This window comes from Portunus trituberculatus, chromosome 41 (assembly GCF_017591435.1).
Source record: "Portunus trituberculatus isolate SZX2019 chromosome 41, ASM1759143v1, whole genome shotgun sequence".
Classification (NCBI taxonomy): domain Eukaryota; kingdom Metazoa; phylum Arthropoda; class Malacostraca; order Decapoda; family Portunidae; genus Portunus; species Portunus trituberculatus.
Window position 1 is genome coordinate 13,853,886 of NC_059295.1, and position 16,841 is coordinate 13,870,726.

Genomic DNA, 16,841 nt, shown 5'->3' on the forward strand with positions numbered 1-16,841 from the left:
GTAACCAGCAATACATGACACACATCAGTGGCAGTGCACGACACACTGAGCAACTATCATCAACAGGTTGATAATAGTTGTCCTATGGTTGAGTTTTATACCTAAATAGCTAAATTCAAACTGCTCGTTGACATTCTTCAAGAAAATATCAAATACTCTGAAAACATTCACTTAATTCACACTTTCCCTAATGTCCTAAGTAATGCAATTAGGGCTGTTTTGATTGATATCGCAGAGAAGACCTGGTAGTCTCATTGGCATTTTGCCCCGCGAGTGCAAATCCTGCAAGAATTCCATGTTATCTAGACATGCAAAATGATAAGAAGATATACTAGGGATGACATTTGAGGTGTCTTGATATCCGTGATATTCATCAACATCTTAATATACAGTAAAGGAGTTAGCGTTTTTTTCTTCATTCTGAAACACAGGGTGGAAAATTTTCAATGTTTTATTTATTTATTTATTAATTTCTTTTATCATTTTATTTTTTTTCTTTTTACCCGGATCATCTCGCATCACATGTATTATGGAAACCGAAATGGTAGATGAAATAAACAATACCAGTTTGAAATGCATGTATGGCAAAATATACATGTTTGATAATTTTCACTCTATTTATTCGTAGTGAAGATTAATATCAGCATATAAGGGAATGTAAGGGATATTGCTAGAGAGGAGAAGGAGCCGAAGTGTGTGTGTTTGTAGAGACGAGACAGCAGGCGCAGCTAACTATTGGTATCGCGATCTTTATCTAGCGTCCCCGTAGCTCCAGCGGTGATGGTAAGCGTTTGCACTTGTTTCATTATACCTTGGTGAGAAAGGACAACAATGATGAATGTTAGGCAGCCCTATAATGAGTGGGGAGGGCGCAGTGACAGGGAGTGCAGCAAACAAAAGGCAGGACCCGCCCTCCAACTGTCCTGCTGTCTGGCCAATGTTGCTTCGAGGCTTGCCACTTCCAGTCGGTGATTATACTGATGCCTAACATGTGGCGTGCAACTGTTCTGACTTATAGGTAGTGGTGTGTGTGTGTGTGTGTGTGTGTGTGTGTGAATCTTCAAGTAGCAATTGATTCACATTGGAACAAATATTTATTACTGAGAAATTACCTGCATATGCAGTCATCGCTACTACTTTCCCTGTGACAAAGATTACTGTTTCCACAATCACACATGTGATGAATTAGGTACATCATAAAAAAAAGCTGTAAGTGTATAGAGTATACATATCATCATACATGAAATCAGGGAGATAAGAAAATGGAATCCTCTTCATAAGGTTGTCTTCTCATACCCTGCTAGTGAATGTGATTATGAAGAGGATGTGATTTCCTGCATGTTTTGTTCATCTGGTTTGATATCTCCCTTGTCATGATAAATAGACAATAAGAGGCAGTTCTGTGAGGTAATAGGGAATACCACAAACTTACTGGCACGCCAGCTCATATATATATATATATATATATATATATATATATATATATATATATATATATATATATATATATATATATATATATATATGATAGATAGATAGATATTAACAATATAAGTCCCTGGAAAATTATGACAGAATGATAGCCAAAGCAACTGCAGATGATACTAAGATAACATGTGCAGTACAGGGTGAAAAGGACAATTACAGAATACAACGAGACCTGGACAGGCTGATAGCATGGGCAGACAGGTGGCAGATGGAGTTTAATTCTAAAAAGTGTCAGGTTATGCATTTAGGTAAAGACAACACAAACTTTAACTATGAGATGGAGGGATGTTGGCTAGAGGCAGTAGAGGAAGGAAAGGATTTAGGAGTAGTGATAGACAGGACTATGAAATTTTCAAAGCAATGTTTAGAAGCAAGAAATAGGGCAAATAGGATCCTGGGTTTTATAAATAGAAATGTTAGTTATAAAAGTAAGGAAGTGGTGCGTAGCTTATATAATTCCTATGTTAGGCCCCATTTAGAGTATTGCATACAGGCCTGGTCACCCCACTATAGGCAGGATATCAACATGTTAGAAGCAGTTCAGAGAAGAGCAACTAGGATGATACCAGCATTAAAGCGCCTGGAGTATAGAGATAGATTAAAGGAATTAAACATGTTTTCATTTGAGAGGAGATGTATAAGAGGGGATATGATAGAGTTATTTAAAATGTTCTCAGATACAAACTACATAGATGTGAGATCTTTCTTTACCTTAGAGGAGGAAGTAGGACTAGAAATCATGGCAGGAAGATTAGAAAGCAAGGCTGCAGGTTAGATATAAGAAAATATTTCTTTAGTCATAGGGTGGTAGACTTCTGGAATGCATTGCCAGAGACGGTTGTAAATAGCACTAGTTTGACAATGTTTAAAAACAGATTAGATAAGCACTTAAATTTATTAGATTTATAATTATGTATAGCGCTGCATGATAGTTTTTATAAGAAATTTACTATAGTTAAACAAGACATGATCCCCATGTATGGGGATCACAGATTGTAGAGGAATTCGCTGCAGGACTTAGCCCTGTTAATGGGCCAAATATTTAGAATTAGTATATAATGTATTGTGTACTTGGAAGTGTATTTTTAAGTACTGATGACGAGGTCGCTGTGCGACTGATACAGGATAACCTAGATGGGCCCTGGTGGCCCTTTGTTATCCTATTATTTATGTCATGTTATGTTAGATTTTTTTAACCATTCAAGCATGAAGCTACTTCCATAGAATTGTAAAAGTAATTTATCAGTCATTTTTAGTTACACATGCTCACAAGGCAACATCCCTTTCCCTTTTATTTTTATTTCTTTAATTTTATGATTTTTTAAATTTTAATTTGATTTAATTCATTTATCTTTTTGCATTATCAAGTATTTACAAAGATAAATCTCAGTGTGGGGAAGATAAAGTAGTGTCTCGAAGACAAGGTCCTAACAGCTTTTTGGTGACAGTACGGTTTGGTAAAACTGAAGAAGTGCAAAGTGTCAATCCTGTCACTCTATCTGATATTGTAGTTTAAAAACCCTAGTGATGGGCCCCACTGTACAAGTTGAGGCATATTTGTGGTAACAAAGAATACTGCATTTTTAGACAATTCATTTAGAAGTTTTATAGCACATAGTTCAATTGGCTTTTTTTTTACTCTCTATTCATCTTTTTCTATGCTAAAAGGTACAGATATTCATAATAAACTCTATATTTATTGCCAGCAAACATCAAAAATGGAGGATGAAGAATCAGTGTCAGTAAAATGGGATCATCATCAGCCAGTCCTTCTTCAAGCCATCAAGGAAATATACACAAAGGCAAGCTAGTTTTGTATAAATGTATATGACATCTCTAATCCCAGTTAGTTATTATATAATGATATTAAAGACTTCATTCTGAATTGTCTTCCTATGTATTTACTAGAGAGTAAGACACTACTTAGAAAGAAAGACAGCTTATTAATGAAAATAACCAATGCTGAATAAGTATCACTTTTAATGAAACATGTTTAAAAGAGCATCTCCTGCCCATATATATATATATATATATATATATATATATATATATATATATATATATATATATATATATATATATATATATATATATATATATCTTTAAACTAAGCTGGGTGATCCTGAGGATATACTTGTGTAACTGTTTAACTTTATCCTTGAAAGATTTCTAAAGCTACAAAAGCTGACAAGAAATTTTGCCCTATTACTCTCTATTATCCAGCCTTTGGGTAAGTCACTGAGAAGCTAATCTGAAGATGAGAGAAAGGGACGTCAGGATAATAATCTTTATCAGGTTGCAAGATAGTTCTTGGATCTTTGTACCCTAAGAATATTACAGTGGCTGCATAACTTAGTTTTTTTTACCTTCACAAGGTTTCTTGAAAATTTAATCTATTGTGGTATTTCAGTAATATGTATACACCTGTAATATGCGCAGATTTTGAGTACCGTATAGTAAAATTTCAACTGCAACTTGTGAGACTTTTACATCATGTGATGTTTTTTTATTTCTCGGTTTTCATACACAAAATAAAATATTACAAGACTGTATCATGTAAGAATTTTTTCTTTTTATTTGAAGGTGTTTGCTTGTTTCTTTTGTTGCAGGGAATCTATGCAGATGTCCGACTTGAATGTGATGGTCATGAACATTGGGTGCACAAGTTCATTTTATCAGCCTGTAGTGAATACTTCCAGGAGGTTCTGGCTGATGTGCCTCACAGAGGGTCCATTACTGTTGCTGCATATGTGCAACACAAGCAGCTCATGTCTCTTCTTGATTTCATGTATCTTGGGGAAGTCATCGTACCTCAGGAGGACTTAGCGGAACTAGTGAATGCTGCTGAAGTTTTGATGGTACGAGGTTTTGCCATTCCTTGTGAGGATCTTAATGATAATGAAAACAATGAACAGTTCATGCAAGGCAAGGAAATTTTTAGATTCACTGAAAACTTTTCAAATGTTATTCCTGAAAATAATCTTGAGAACAATATTAGCAAAGAGGCAAACACTAGTTATATGTATGGACCCAAGGTTAACACAAAAAGAAAAAGAACTGACTTGGATGGACAAGGAAGATTAAACAATAAGGAAAAGAAATACGAAACTCAACAATCTTTTCACAATCATGAAGAAATGCTAAACACATCAATTAAAGAGGAACCTTTGGATCAAGATACATCTGGCAGACTTGAGTATCAGGGGTCAACCAATGGCTATATGATGGAGAAAGGAACTACCCCTACTTCAGGTGGTGAATTGGGAAGAAGTAAACCATTACCTAATGTGCAGACAGACCGAGCTCCAGATGCAAATTGCGGAACATCAAATGCTGACATAAGCAACTTGCTAAATGTTTTGATTGACAGTAACCCTGCAGATATAAATGTAAGTGAATGACTTGTTCTCTAGACTTTAATAGTGGAATTTATGTAAGACAACATTTTATTAGTATTGTTGAGAGTAGTAAAAAAGTATTCTTAATTAATATAGATTTGCCAATAAAAATCCAAATTTACTGACAATTAAGGTTATTTTTTGTTCTAGTCTTCATTCCTGGCTTGCAGCAGGGGTTTAATCTATTGGATGACACCCAGTGAGCTGCTTCTGCTTGTTGTGGAATTGACCTCCCTTTTTATAAGTTTTATTTTTATGGTCATTTGTGGATCACACATTTAGGGTAGTACTTATTTTTTCTAATCACTATATAATACAATGGTAGTGAGTTGTGAATGTGTTGAAGAAAAGTGTACAAAAATAAAATAAACAAGATATTTATACATTAGTATTAGAAATTTTGTTGAAAGTCAGTTTTCATTACAGGGAAGCTTAAGACCTGCTGGGTACCAAAAGACTGAGGAGTCCAGCCAGCCATGTCAAAATGCACAGCCAGCAACAGAAGCAGGATTTGTTTGTCCGCAGTGTAGGAAGGTCTTCCACTGGCGAAGCAATCTTACCAAGCATATGAGGACACACACAGGAGAAAAACCATATAGTTGTAATGTTTGTCCTTATAAAACCAGTTACAGTGAAGCTCTCAAGAGGCATATAAGAATACACACAGGAGAAAAGCCCTATAAATGTGAGAAGTGTGATTATAGAAGTAAAGATTATGGTTCACTGAAACAGCACGCAAAAAAACATTCACAGATAGATGTAAATGAAGTATCATAATATTATAATGAAATCATACATAACACATTAATTAAGAAATTAGGTACAAATGATGACATAGTTGTGCATGATATGTACAATTTTTAATAGTGAAAATGATGGTGACATTTATAAGATAAAAATGCATTATATTCCAGTTGTACATTTAGCAATGTAATTTAGTAACATTATAGTACAACATGTCAATGTTTCAAATGAGTGAAGACTATGCTAATTTGCAACAAGTGAAAGTTTACATTAAGGAAGTTGAACTGTCTTGCTGGTAACCTGAGATTTTTTTTTTTTTTCCGTTAGAACAGTGAATGTGTAACCTTTTCAATATATTAGCATACATCAGTTTAACATTTTTTTTTTTTTTTTTTTATAACTTTCAAAACTATGGCAATAAAAATCATTCATTATTTCCTTTAAAGTAAAACTAGAAAAGAAATCATAACTATGAAACCAAATCATCTATTGATAAAGTTGCCAAACAGAAGCAACAAACTACCCTGAATTTTAGTGATGTTTTTTTCTGATAAGATATTTCTTACCATTATCTTTGGCAGGAGCATGCATCACTGGTTCTTAGTCATACTACAAGTATTCCTCCTTTGTAACAAACACATATGTGCTGTAAATTTTGTATGTGATGCATACCGAGTGTTGCAAAGAACACTTGTATTCCAGATTGCACAGGTGAAATCAGTCACTGCATTGTAATAAGAACTGTGTGCAAAGTACATTTGCAGCTTGTTGAGTTGATTGAGTTTACTATGTTGTGGGTGTAGTAGTAGCCTATAGACAGGAGTGAGAGATGGACTCCCATATAGATCATATCACTATGAATTTGGTATGACCTTCTGTAGTAATATTCTTTGAATTCATGACCACAAAGCTTTTTTCAGTATTTTATAAGTATTTAAACTATTCTTTTGCATATTTCGTGGTTTCAGTTAAGTTATATAGGAAAATTGTATTATTTTACTGGAAATTAGAGAATTATTTGATTTTATTTAATAGAGATCTTGAAATGTGTGAAATAAGGGAATAGTGCAATAGTTTCTGTGTTCCTGTGTTGTTAGTAGGAAGTGGCATTGCTGAACTGTTGACCCATATCTTTAATTTAACTGAGCAGGTGTTAGTTTAATAAAAATCAGTTCATGTTTAACAGACTCTGTCATAGTATGTGCCAGTCTCCAGTCACACTGCAAATTGAAGAGAGACAAGGATGATGGATATCAAAAGTACTCAAGATCTCGTCTATTACTTTTAGAGTGTTTTTATTCATTTATTTACTTTCTTTTTTATTTTTTCTTGATTGATCTATTTCTTACATATCTGTAGCATTGTAAGGCACTGCTGCTGCAACTCTTCATGAACCTTAGATTGCCAGCCTCTTATACTTGTCGAGGCCCAGTTGGTCAGCCAACACCACTGTTGGTGAAAGACTTTTAATACCATGCCCCACAGCCCAAAGAATTCCCTAATGGATTCACTGTCCCCAAAGTAGGGTTGACGGGAAGCACATGGTTGTTCTTTAAACACTCAGCAATGGGTTTGCAATGAGTTAGCTCCCAACAGGACTGAATTTGAGTCGCCATGTCTGAATGCTGATCACAAGGCTATCATGTTCTTCATGATCGTCCTATTTTTGTAAATTCTTATGCTGTAAACCATTGTATGAGTAGATATCTTGTGGTGAGCTTATTTACAGATTCATAGATTTTGCAAAACACATGTGAGTACATGGCCCAAGCCACATTTGAATTGGGTAAAGATAAGGCATCCTTCTCCTACCATGGAAGAACAGAAATTTAGTCACATGCTTCACTACCTGTTTGTCACCACAAAATTGAAGCCCCGCAAACACTTTCTTGATATTGCAACAAACATGACTTGTATATAGCATTTACTTTACAAAGATAGTTTGTAAATACTTGTGTGGGTGGAATGAAGTGATGGTTTTTGATGTGGAATACTACAGGAGCTTATCCTGTAACTTTAAAAAGTAAATTGATAGAAGGGAAGTGCACAATTCACAATAATGCAGTAGGTTGCTTTAAACATATTGTGAATATTTGTCCATGTTTAGGATAAAATGGATGTTGTTAGTATTTGCACAAATGAGTTGGGGAATGAATTGGCAAATTGACAAGTGGAGTCTGACGAAAAGAGGCAAAATTATCTCTTATACTCCTTGTTTATAGTATTATTATTATTATTATTTTATTATTTTTTTTTTTTTTTAGCATTGTGCATAGTATTTGATTACTTATAAAGTATGCTATAATCAATTATATGTAATTTGGTATGAATTAGGCTTGTAATTGTGAAAGAATAACAACTGCAGGGTATCCTTGTGATTCAACTGTTCGCAGTTCGAATTATCGCCAATTCGAACTCAGTTAATTAATACCCAATCCTCCGAGTGACTCACCAATTCGACATACATATCTCACGCACCACCCACCCGGTCAAAATCCACCCGGTAAAACCAGTGCTACCCTGTGTCGTTGCTAAGGCGGCGTCACACTACCACTTTTCCAGCAATCTTTTCCGTCAACTTTTGTCAACGCTGGTCGTCACACACAAGCTGGCTTCCGCCTTTGTCATGTTTGTCAACTGTAAACAAACATGGTGGCCCCTTCACCCCCAGCAAGCCATTGCTATTTTTTTTGTTGCTATTTTTGGCTTTTAATGATCTCTATGAGAAACTCTTCAGACAGCTTTGTCCACTCATAAACAACACAGCTACTCATCTTGGCCAGTTGTTCCTTGGAAGTTCTACCTTGGAATGTCGCAGCCCCAGACAAATGTAAACAAACAACTGAACTACTTTCCACTGTTAGGCTAGGACAAAAAAAAAAAAAAAAATATATATATATATATATATATATATATATATATATATATATATATATATATATATATATATATATATATATATATATATATATATATATATATATATATATATATATATATATATATATATATATATATATATATATATATATATATATATATATATATATATATATATATATATATATATATATATATATATATATATATATATATATATACAAATATATATACATCTACTTATCAAGATTCTATTGATTTGAGATTATAGCATCATTCCATTTAACAAGAAAATTAATTTTATTATAAGTGTTAATTAGAAGCTATAGATCTATATTTGACTAAAAAATTGACACTAGAGAAAACGTGTTTAGTCTGACTCAAGACGACGGAAAGTCACCTCCAGCCCCAGCCCTAAAAAGCACAATTTCCTGCCTTTCAAAGATAAGCTTGAGCATATAAGAAAGTGTGAGGCAGGTATAGCACAGTGTCGTTGCAGTGCAAAATGGGTGTCCCTAGAACAACAATATCAACAATTTGGAAGAACAGGGGCAAGTACCACGAGACCACAGCAAGTGTTTTTATTTCCAAAAATGTACTGTACAGTACCCTAATGTGTTTAATAAAGAAAAGTTAGATATAAATGAAGCCTTTGATAGTACTGATTTAGTCCAAGTTAGTGTTTTTTAGAGGTTATTGTGATGGTTTGAGGGGTCTAGGCTGGAGGTTAGTCCCTATCCCCCCTAATTCTTTAGTATCATGGGAAAAGTTGCTTCACGATTCAAAAAAATGCTGATTTGACCGATGAAAACCCACCCTAACCCTGTCGAATTGCGAGGATCCCCTGTATTGGTGTTTTCAGTCGGTAGTACCACTGATAAGTCAAATGCTTTGCACATAAAGCATACAGAAGCAAATGCGCCCAGGGTTAGTGTTTGTCTTTCTGCAAGCAACCAATCAGCAAATAGTATTCACAGCAGCACAGAATTTGAGTTACTGTAGTAATGTATTTTGAGGAAAAGAATATAGAATATAATGCTGTGTCTGAAAGTTATTGTATAAAAAAAAATGTTTCCTTTTATTGTCATTTTACATCAAAATACCAAAAGTGACATAAATGAAGGGAAATAAGGGAAGATCCTGCATTTCCTGATGTTTTGCATCTCTTGCCAGTAGGCAGTGTTGCCTGACTATTTAGTGGCTGTGACTTTAATCCTCGGAGCAGTGTTGGTTTTTCACATTTACTTGCATCATGTCTTAACATAATCATGTCTTGATGAAGAAATACATATTTTGCAATATTACTGTTGAGATGGAACTAAACAAAGAAAAATCATAATTGATTCAGAATTTATACATGTGAACTCTTAATGCAAACAGGCTGCTGCCACTCACCTCAATAGTCTCTTCTCTGCTGTTTGTTGATGTCCTGATAAACTTCTCTTCACAGGAAAATTGACTGAGAACCTTAAGTAATGGAAAAATCTATTAATGGTTCCTGTATCATACAGAATTACTACTACCTTGAGTCATTTGGATGCACACGATAGTTTTTTCTAAGGGCTGTGATGGCTGTCATCTGGCATGGTTTTGTTTTCAGTAGAAAATCACATAATATATGCTGTGGTGGGTCACTACTAAATATGCCTTTTATATGTAGAGTGAATATGTTTTGAAGTATTTATATGAGAATATTGTGTTTTATAAGCACAAGTCCTTGTTGTGGGTTACCTTCATCTGAAGACAGAGTGTGCAGCTGTGCCTACATGTCAACAGTGGCTTGTTCTATCCATTGAACCCTTGTGGCTCTTGCCATGTACATATTTGTACTGTTTGCTGCCTCTTGCGTATAATATACCAAAAATATAGTTTAACAATTACAAATGTATTCTGTCTTGAATGGCATTACATAAACAAAAGTTGCTGTTATTTATTATTTATAGAAAACAAAACTGAAAGTTTAAAGACTGTTGCCACTGAACCAAGATGAACACAGTTTTCATCCACAATGAAGTACTGTATTTACTTTATGTACAATGTTTACCCGACAAAAGTCTTGCTTAACAAGAATTTGCATGTATGGTTCCTACCTTCGCATTAGATATTGGAAGTTATATTCCAAGATCTCATGTATTTTTATCCCTTCACCTGTTAAATTCATCTCTTCCGATGCCAGGGAAAGCCCTGTCACATTATAGTTGAAAAGGAAGTGAAAATATATTTTGATCTTTCTACCAGACTTGAGATCAATATATAAGGGCCAGACATCAATGTCTTGCCTGTGTGGTGATAATGATACAGAGGGATTTCCAAGTTATCCCATTTAATCCCTTCTGCTTTTATTTTATAATAAATATACAGGAATATAGTAGAAATCTTCCAACCTAATTGGGATGTTTAGCTTGGCTGCAGTGCCATTTCTTGCAGTGGTAGAGCAAGATGTGAATAAATGCACTCGTCTCATGATTGTAGGAGTGTGGTTCTGGGTGATGAGTGGAAGAATGACTTAGAATGGGAGTTACTTTATGGCTCAGCTGAAAGGCAGCACATCATGCAAGAATACTACATTTTCAAGAAAAGTATTAAATTTTAACATATCTTGCCATATTAGATAACATTTTTTTTATACATGTGTTCAGAAAGTGATATTCAACAAAAACTTGCAGAATTGTAAAGGGAAAACTTGTCATGCAAGCTTTTCTCAGTCAAAAGTTTCACAAACTTATTTAACATGAAAAAAAGTTAAAGCATCATGTATTCTACTTCAGAAAAATAATAATAAAGTTGAAAAGAAATAATAATGCAATATAATGTGGTAAAGACATTATTCCAGCTTTATGATTCTTTAACAGTTAAAAAGAGACCAAGCTTTAGTGTTTAATGTGTACTTAATATTCTAGTTTATAGTGTTTAATTTGATTTCCTTGTGAGGTTATTCCTATATAATTAAAGTTTTTGTAGATAAACCAATAGATCATTTAGTTTAGTGATGAAATTTGAGCAAACTTCATGGATGTGAAATGTATTTCATCATCTTGAATATGTTTATTGCCATGTTGTCATGATACAAAGTGATATTAAAGTTACATAACTGATTACAATATATATATATATATATATATATATATATATATATATATATATATATATATATATATATATATATATATATATATATTTTTTTTTTTGTGATTATTATTTCTTCTATCTTCATTATGATTTTCAAGGACAGATTAAACTGTGTGAGAAATTCTAACCCAGTTGTACTTTATTAACTGCTCAGCCAGAACATTTTGACCTTGTGCAATGGAAAAAAATCAATTGCAAAAGTATCTCAATAAAAGAATCATTTAAAGTTTTGATATATGTTATATATATGTTGGGCAGCTTTTAAGTTGACAGTTCTTTAATGTGTTGATTTGCATGTTAAATTTTATTAGCAAAAGTGTCATTCTATAATTTTCTAAAAACTCAGACTACAATCATAAAGCAGAATATAAACTTAAGCTTATGCTGTGAAGAGTTTGAAAGACTTAGGATAGCAGTGTTGTAAGGAGAGTAAATGAATGAAGGAAATAAAAGAATTGGAAGGTGAAAAGACTGTGTATGAAAAGTGAAAAGATTTTATATGAAGGAATGGCTGAGAAGTGAAGTTTGTACAAGCAAAAAAATATGTACTGAAATTTTATTTGATTCAACACAAATCCATAAAATAGGACTGCATGTAGACTTGGCAGCTTGCAATCTCTTTTTTTTTTTTTTTTTTTTTTTTTTTTTTTTCTATGATGGATTCCAGTATCATCAAATTTGTCAATAGTAACAGAAAAAAAATATTGAAGTACTATTGATTTGAGAATATATATATATATATATATATATATATATATATATATATATATATATATATATATATATATATATATATATATATCAAATCAATAGTACTTCAATAATTAAGTTTTTTTTTTCTGTTGTATATGAGTTAATTTCATGTGACACACGTGAGGGCAGAATCTATTGTTCTTTCTGCTGTCACTCGGGGAAAATCCTTTTTTCTGTCTTTTAGATCTGTTGAAGTTTCTTGAAAAGTTAAATCAAATTTAAATCTATCAAGATTACAATACAGTGCATGGAATGGAACATTTGAAATATGAATGTGAATTGGAAGAATGGACCAAAGTAAGCCCATAGCTTTAAGGAAAAAAAATATGTATATCAACATGAGATGAAATAATGTGAGTGTAATGCCATACACTGAAATTATTTGCACAAAATATGTGAAAAGTGTAATACCTTACATAGATATTATTTGCACAAACAAATAGTAGTTGCCCACAAAAGTGCTGTATATTGTGCATTTGTTTTCAATTTTGACTTTAATTTCATTGGTTGTGAAAAAAAAGAAAACAACAGGACTGAATAATTATGTACACCTTATTTGTACATCCAGTATTTAGTCTGTTTAAACTAATGTAATTCATAAAATTCTCATGTTTTTGTTAGTAGTAATTAATGTCTTTTGTAAGATGAGATAATACACTAAGGAATTTGCTGTGTTGGCTGATTTGCTTGTTACACTTGTGATTGATGATTGGTCAAATTCAACATTTATAACCAAGAAATATTTGGAGGATAGACCTCATGACAATAAAAGCTAAAAAATAGTACAGGCAGATGTACTAAAGAAAATATCTTTCATAAATATACATTTGCGATGCCACAATTATGTAGCACTGTACATAAACTGAGGAAACACCTAACAGTTTGCTTGCTTTCTGTTCACTCTTGCACATCAAAAGAAAAGGCTGCTTCACTTATGACTTTTTCTCTAGTAAGTGCACAGTAATCTTTTAAATGTTAAGATTTACAGTGATGTTAATTTTGGAAGGTATAAAAGTAATGTATGCAGTAGAAAAATGTAAATAGGCTTATTTATTGATTGAAAGACAAAGTATTGATATTTAGACAGCTCTATAGTTTATAAAAGACCTGGTGACACTACCTTTAAATGGTTGTTAGATTTATGGTAGTTGCCAGACTAATAAAAATGTTATAGAAATGCATTTTGTTTTAATTCATGATCATCTTTTCATCATTACTTTCAGGGGTTCTCAAAGTGGTCGATATCGACCCCCAGGGGTCGATGGGACCATCCAAGGGGTCGATGAATATCCAGGGGGTCGAAAGGGGGTCGATGAATAATCGAAGAGTCAGTAAATGGTACTGCTGGAGTCGAAGGGACCTTTGAAGCCCCCGACTAGAAATCCCAGATTATAATTTGTAAACATCTGAAGAATATCGGGCACCATTAAATAAAAAACAACATAATTTATTGATTTCAAACAATAGGAAATTTTAGCAGTGCTGGCAACACTACATTCAACCAATCTTCCTTGTCTCGCACCTCTACTGCCCGTACCAGGGTCCGTACAGGAAGCATTCCTGTCTCTGTCCTGTACTGAGTGAGCGAGCGTATTCCCCGCCCCACCCACACATCTCGCTGTCTCGCTGCTCTCGCATTCAGTGTACTCTTAGCTCCCGTAACTGGTCCGTGAATTGATTATTGTGACGCATTGAAAATTGTGTGTAATAGACATAATGGCTGCTGTAGCTGCTAAGAAGAAATGCCGCCAGTATTCTCAGGAATATTTGAAATATGGATTCATTACTTCATTAAGCAATGACACCATGCCATTATGTCTCTTGTGTGAAAAGACTTTCAGTAATGATGCCATGAAACCTGCAAAGATGAAGGACCACCTTGAAAGAGTTCACTCTGATAAGAAACACAAAGACCTTGACTATTTCAAGACACTGAAAGAAAAACTCAAGGGTCGATCAAGTATCAAGACCTTTTTCAAAGCCCCCGCCAGTGCTGATACTGAAGGAGGTTTAAAAGCCTCATACAACATCTCCTCATGATAGCAAAGAAAGGAAAGGCACACACTATTGGTGAAGAACTCATAATCCCAGCCATTAAAGAAGTTATAGAAACTGTTATGAAGAAGGATTCTAGCTCTGTTTTGAAAAATTTGCCATTAAGTAACAGTACAGTGCAAAGAAGAATTGATGAAATGGCAGATAATGTTGAAAAAACCTTGGTGTCTGAACTTCAGGATAGTAAGTTGTCTCTACAACTTGATGAATCAACTTTTGGCAGCTCTAATCTTCTCATGGCATATGTGAGGTATTACAGTCAAAGTCAAAAGGACATAATTGATGAATTTTTGTTTGCTAAATATCTCACAGCTGATGCCAAAGGTGAAACAATTTTACGATGTGTGCAGCAGTATTTTGAAAAGCACAACATACCTCTCAGTAATATTACTGCAGTGGCTACTGATGGTGCACCAGCAATGATTGGCCGGTACAGAGGATTTGCAAGCCTACTCAAAGAAAAAGTGCCTAATATACGTACTGTACACTGTGTACTGCACAGGCAACATCTTGTAGCCAAGAAACTCAGTGGTGAACTGCATGATGCCTTGAAAGTGTGCATCAGGGCAATTAACAAAATCAAGGCACATCCACTTAACTCGCGATTGTTTGCACTGCTGTGCGAAGAGAATGATGACATGTTTAACCAATTGCTCCTGCACACTGATGTAAGGTGGCTGTCTAGAGGTCACAGCTTACAAAGACTTGTTGACTTGTACAGCTCAACTCTTCAGTTCCTGGCAGACGTGGACTCATCTCTATGTGAAGAGTTGAAAAAATGCAAAAATGCCCTTTTCTATTTGGCAGACCTCTATTCTAAATTTAATGAGACACAAAAACGCCTGCAGGGTAAAGATGTTACCATCATTCAGGCCAGGACAGTTCTACTGGGATTCCAAGGCAAGCTTGGCTTGTTCAGAGCTTCACTGGCCCGTAGAGATTTTCAGTATTTTTCAAACTTACAACAGGTACAAAGTGAAAAAATTTCTGATGGTGACCTAGAAACATACATAACTCATCTGGAGAATTTAATTGAAGACTTTAAAGTGCGCTTTGAAGACCTGGAGAAAATGAATGTGCCTGAATGGATCCTAACACCGTTTGATGTTGAGATAGGGAATGCAGACATTCCATTACACTTGAAGGAAGAATTCATTGACATGACTGTGGACCTGGAAGCAAGTGCCTTGTTCAGAAGAAAAGGCCTCCGTGAATTCTGGATCAACGAGAACAACGTTGCTAAATATCCTCAGCTTTGTGCAGTGGTTGAGCCATTTTACTTGCTTTCCCAAGTTCATACATGGTTGAAGCTGGTTTCAGTCATGCAAATGCAGTCTTAACAAAGCAGAGGAACAGACTAAGCTTGGAAGAACGAGGCGACCTACGGCTGAAGCTCACCAACCTGCAACCTAAAATCAGCATCCTTGTTGAGGCCCATCAGGCACATCCTTCACATTAATGATGTCAACATTGAAGGAGGAAAAGGTATGTTGCACTGAGAATTAAGTTGCATATACTCGTACACTTCGACATATTTTCATACTGTGTTTAACGATTTTATAATACGTACTGCATGTCAACTACTACTACTACTACTACTACTACTACTACTACTACTACTACTACTACTACTACTACTACTACTACTACTACTACTACTACTACTACTACTACTACTACTACTACTACTATTGCTTTTGACATTGGTATTTTTTTTCTTTAATTTAAAGCTAGGGGGTCGATGAAAATTTTGAAGTCTCACTGGGGGGTCGACGAGTTAAAAAGTTTGAGAACCCCTGAAGGAAAAATACTAGTTATGTACAGTAAATAACATTTAAAATACTATAAATTTTTGCTAAATCATTTAAAAAGTGAACTGTAATAATTTCAGGATGTTGGTATATTTGATTTTAATTCTTCTATCAGAAGACACTCTATCTATGAAAAACTTCTATAAAAATACACTGACTGTCACAATTAAAAGATAAGCAACTGTCAAGTTTAAAATAATCAAACAAGAACACTACAGTAAGGAATAAATAATGTTTAACTGAATGTATATGAAGGTGTGATACTGCCTATATTGTATTCAACCTAAAAACAACATAGGAGAAAGAGGAAAGACAAGTGTGAAAATAGCAGTGTAGTGATGAGTTGTCTCAGGAATATGCATACGTCGAGTAACAAATGGACTGTGTGAAAAGCTAGTATTGGAAAGCTGAAAGAGTTGGTGGAATATGAGTAGGGAGTGTATTGGAAGGCTAAAAGAAAATTGGCTGATAATGAGGAGCAGGGAATGTTATGGTGGTTTGGGCATCCAGAGAGAGAATGGATAGTAATTAATGAATATACAGTAACTGAAACTGATGTGAGAGACGCATGGCTAAAAAGACA

General features: G+C 34.2%; 1 protein-coding gene and 1 pseudogene across 2 annotated transcripts; both read left to right on the forward strand.

Moving 5' to 3' along the window:
* Positions 1 to 689: 689 nt before the first annotated feature.
* On the forward strand, positions 690 to 8,525 carry LOC123516528 (zinc finger protein 37 homolog). Of its 2 annotated transcripts, none has more exons than XM_045275951.1 (4): positions 690 to 783; positions 3,195 to 3,290; positions 4,098 to 4,877; positions 5,313 to 8,525. In XM_045275951.1, the coding sequence occupies exons 1-4, from the start codon at positions 781 to 783 to the stop codon at positions 5,661 to 5,663; spliced, it is 1,230 nt and encodes a 409-aa protein (XP_045131886.1). In that variant the 5' UTR covers positions 690 to 780; the 3' UTR covers positions 5,664 to 8,525. The 2 variants fall into 2 exon arrangements, with proteins under 2 accessions (XP_045131886.1, XP_045131887.1); XM_045275952.1 differs by lacking the exon at positions 690 to 783 and adding an exon at positions 963 to 1,018.
* Positions 8,526 to 13,617: 5,092 nt separating this feature from the next.
* LOC123516527 lies at positions 13,618 to 16,113 on the forward strand (annotated as a pseudogene).
* Positions 16,114 to 16,841: the final 728 nt, after the last annotated feature.

Bases quoted from the DNA above. Each gene is read 5' to 3' on its own strand.
- LOC123516528 (XM_045275951.1), top strand. The intron at 3,291-4,097 runs GCAAGCTAGTTT...CTTTTGTTGCAG, and splicing joins TCAAGGAAATATACACAAAG to GGAATCTATGCAGATGTCCG. The intron at 4,878-5,312 runs GTAAGTGAATGA...TTTTCATTACAG, and splicing joins GTAACCCTGCAGATATAAAT to GGAAGCTTAAGACCTGCTGG.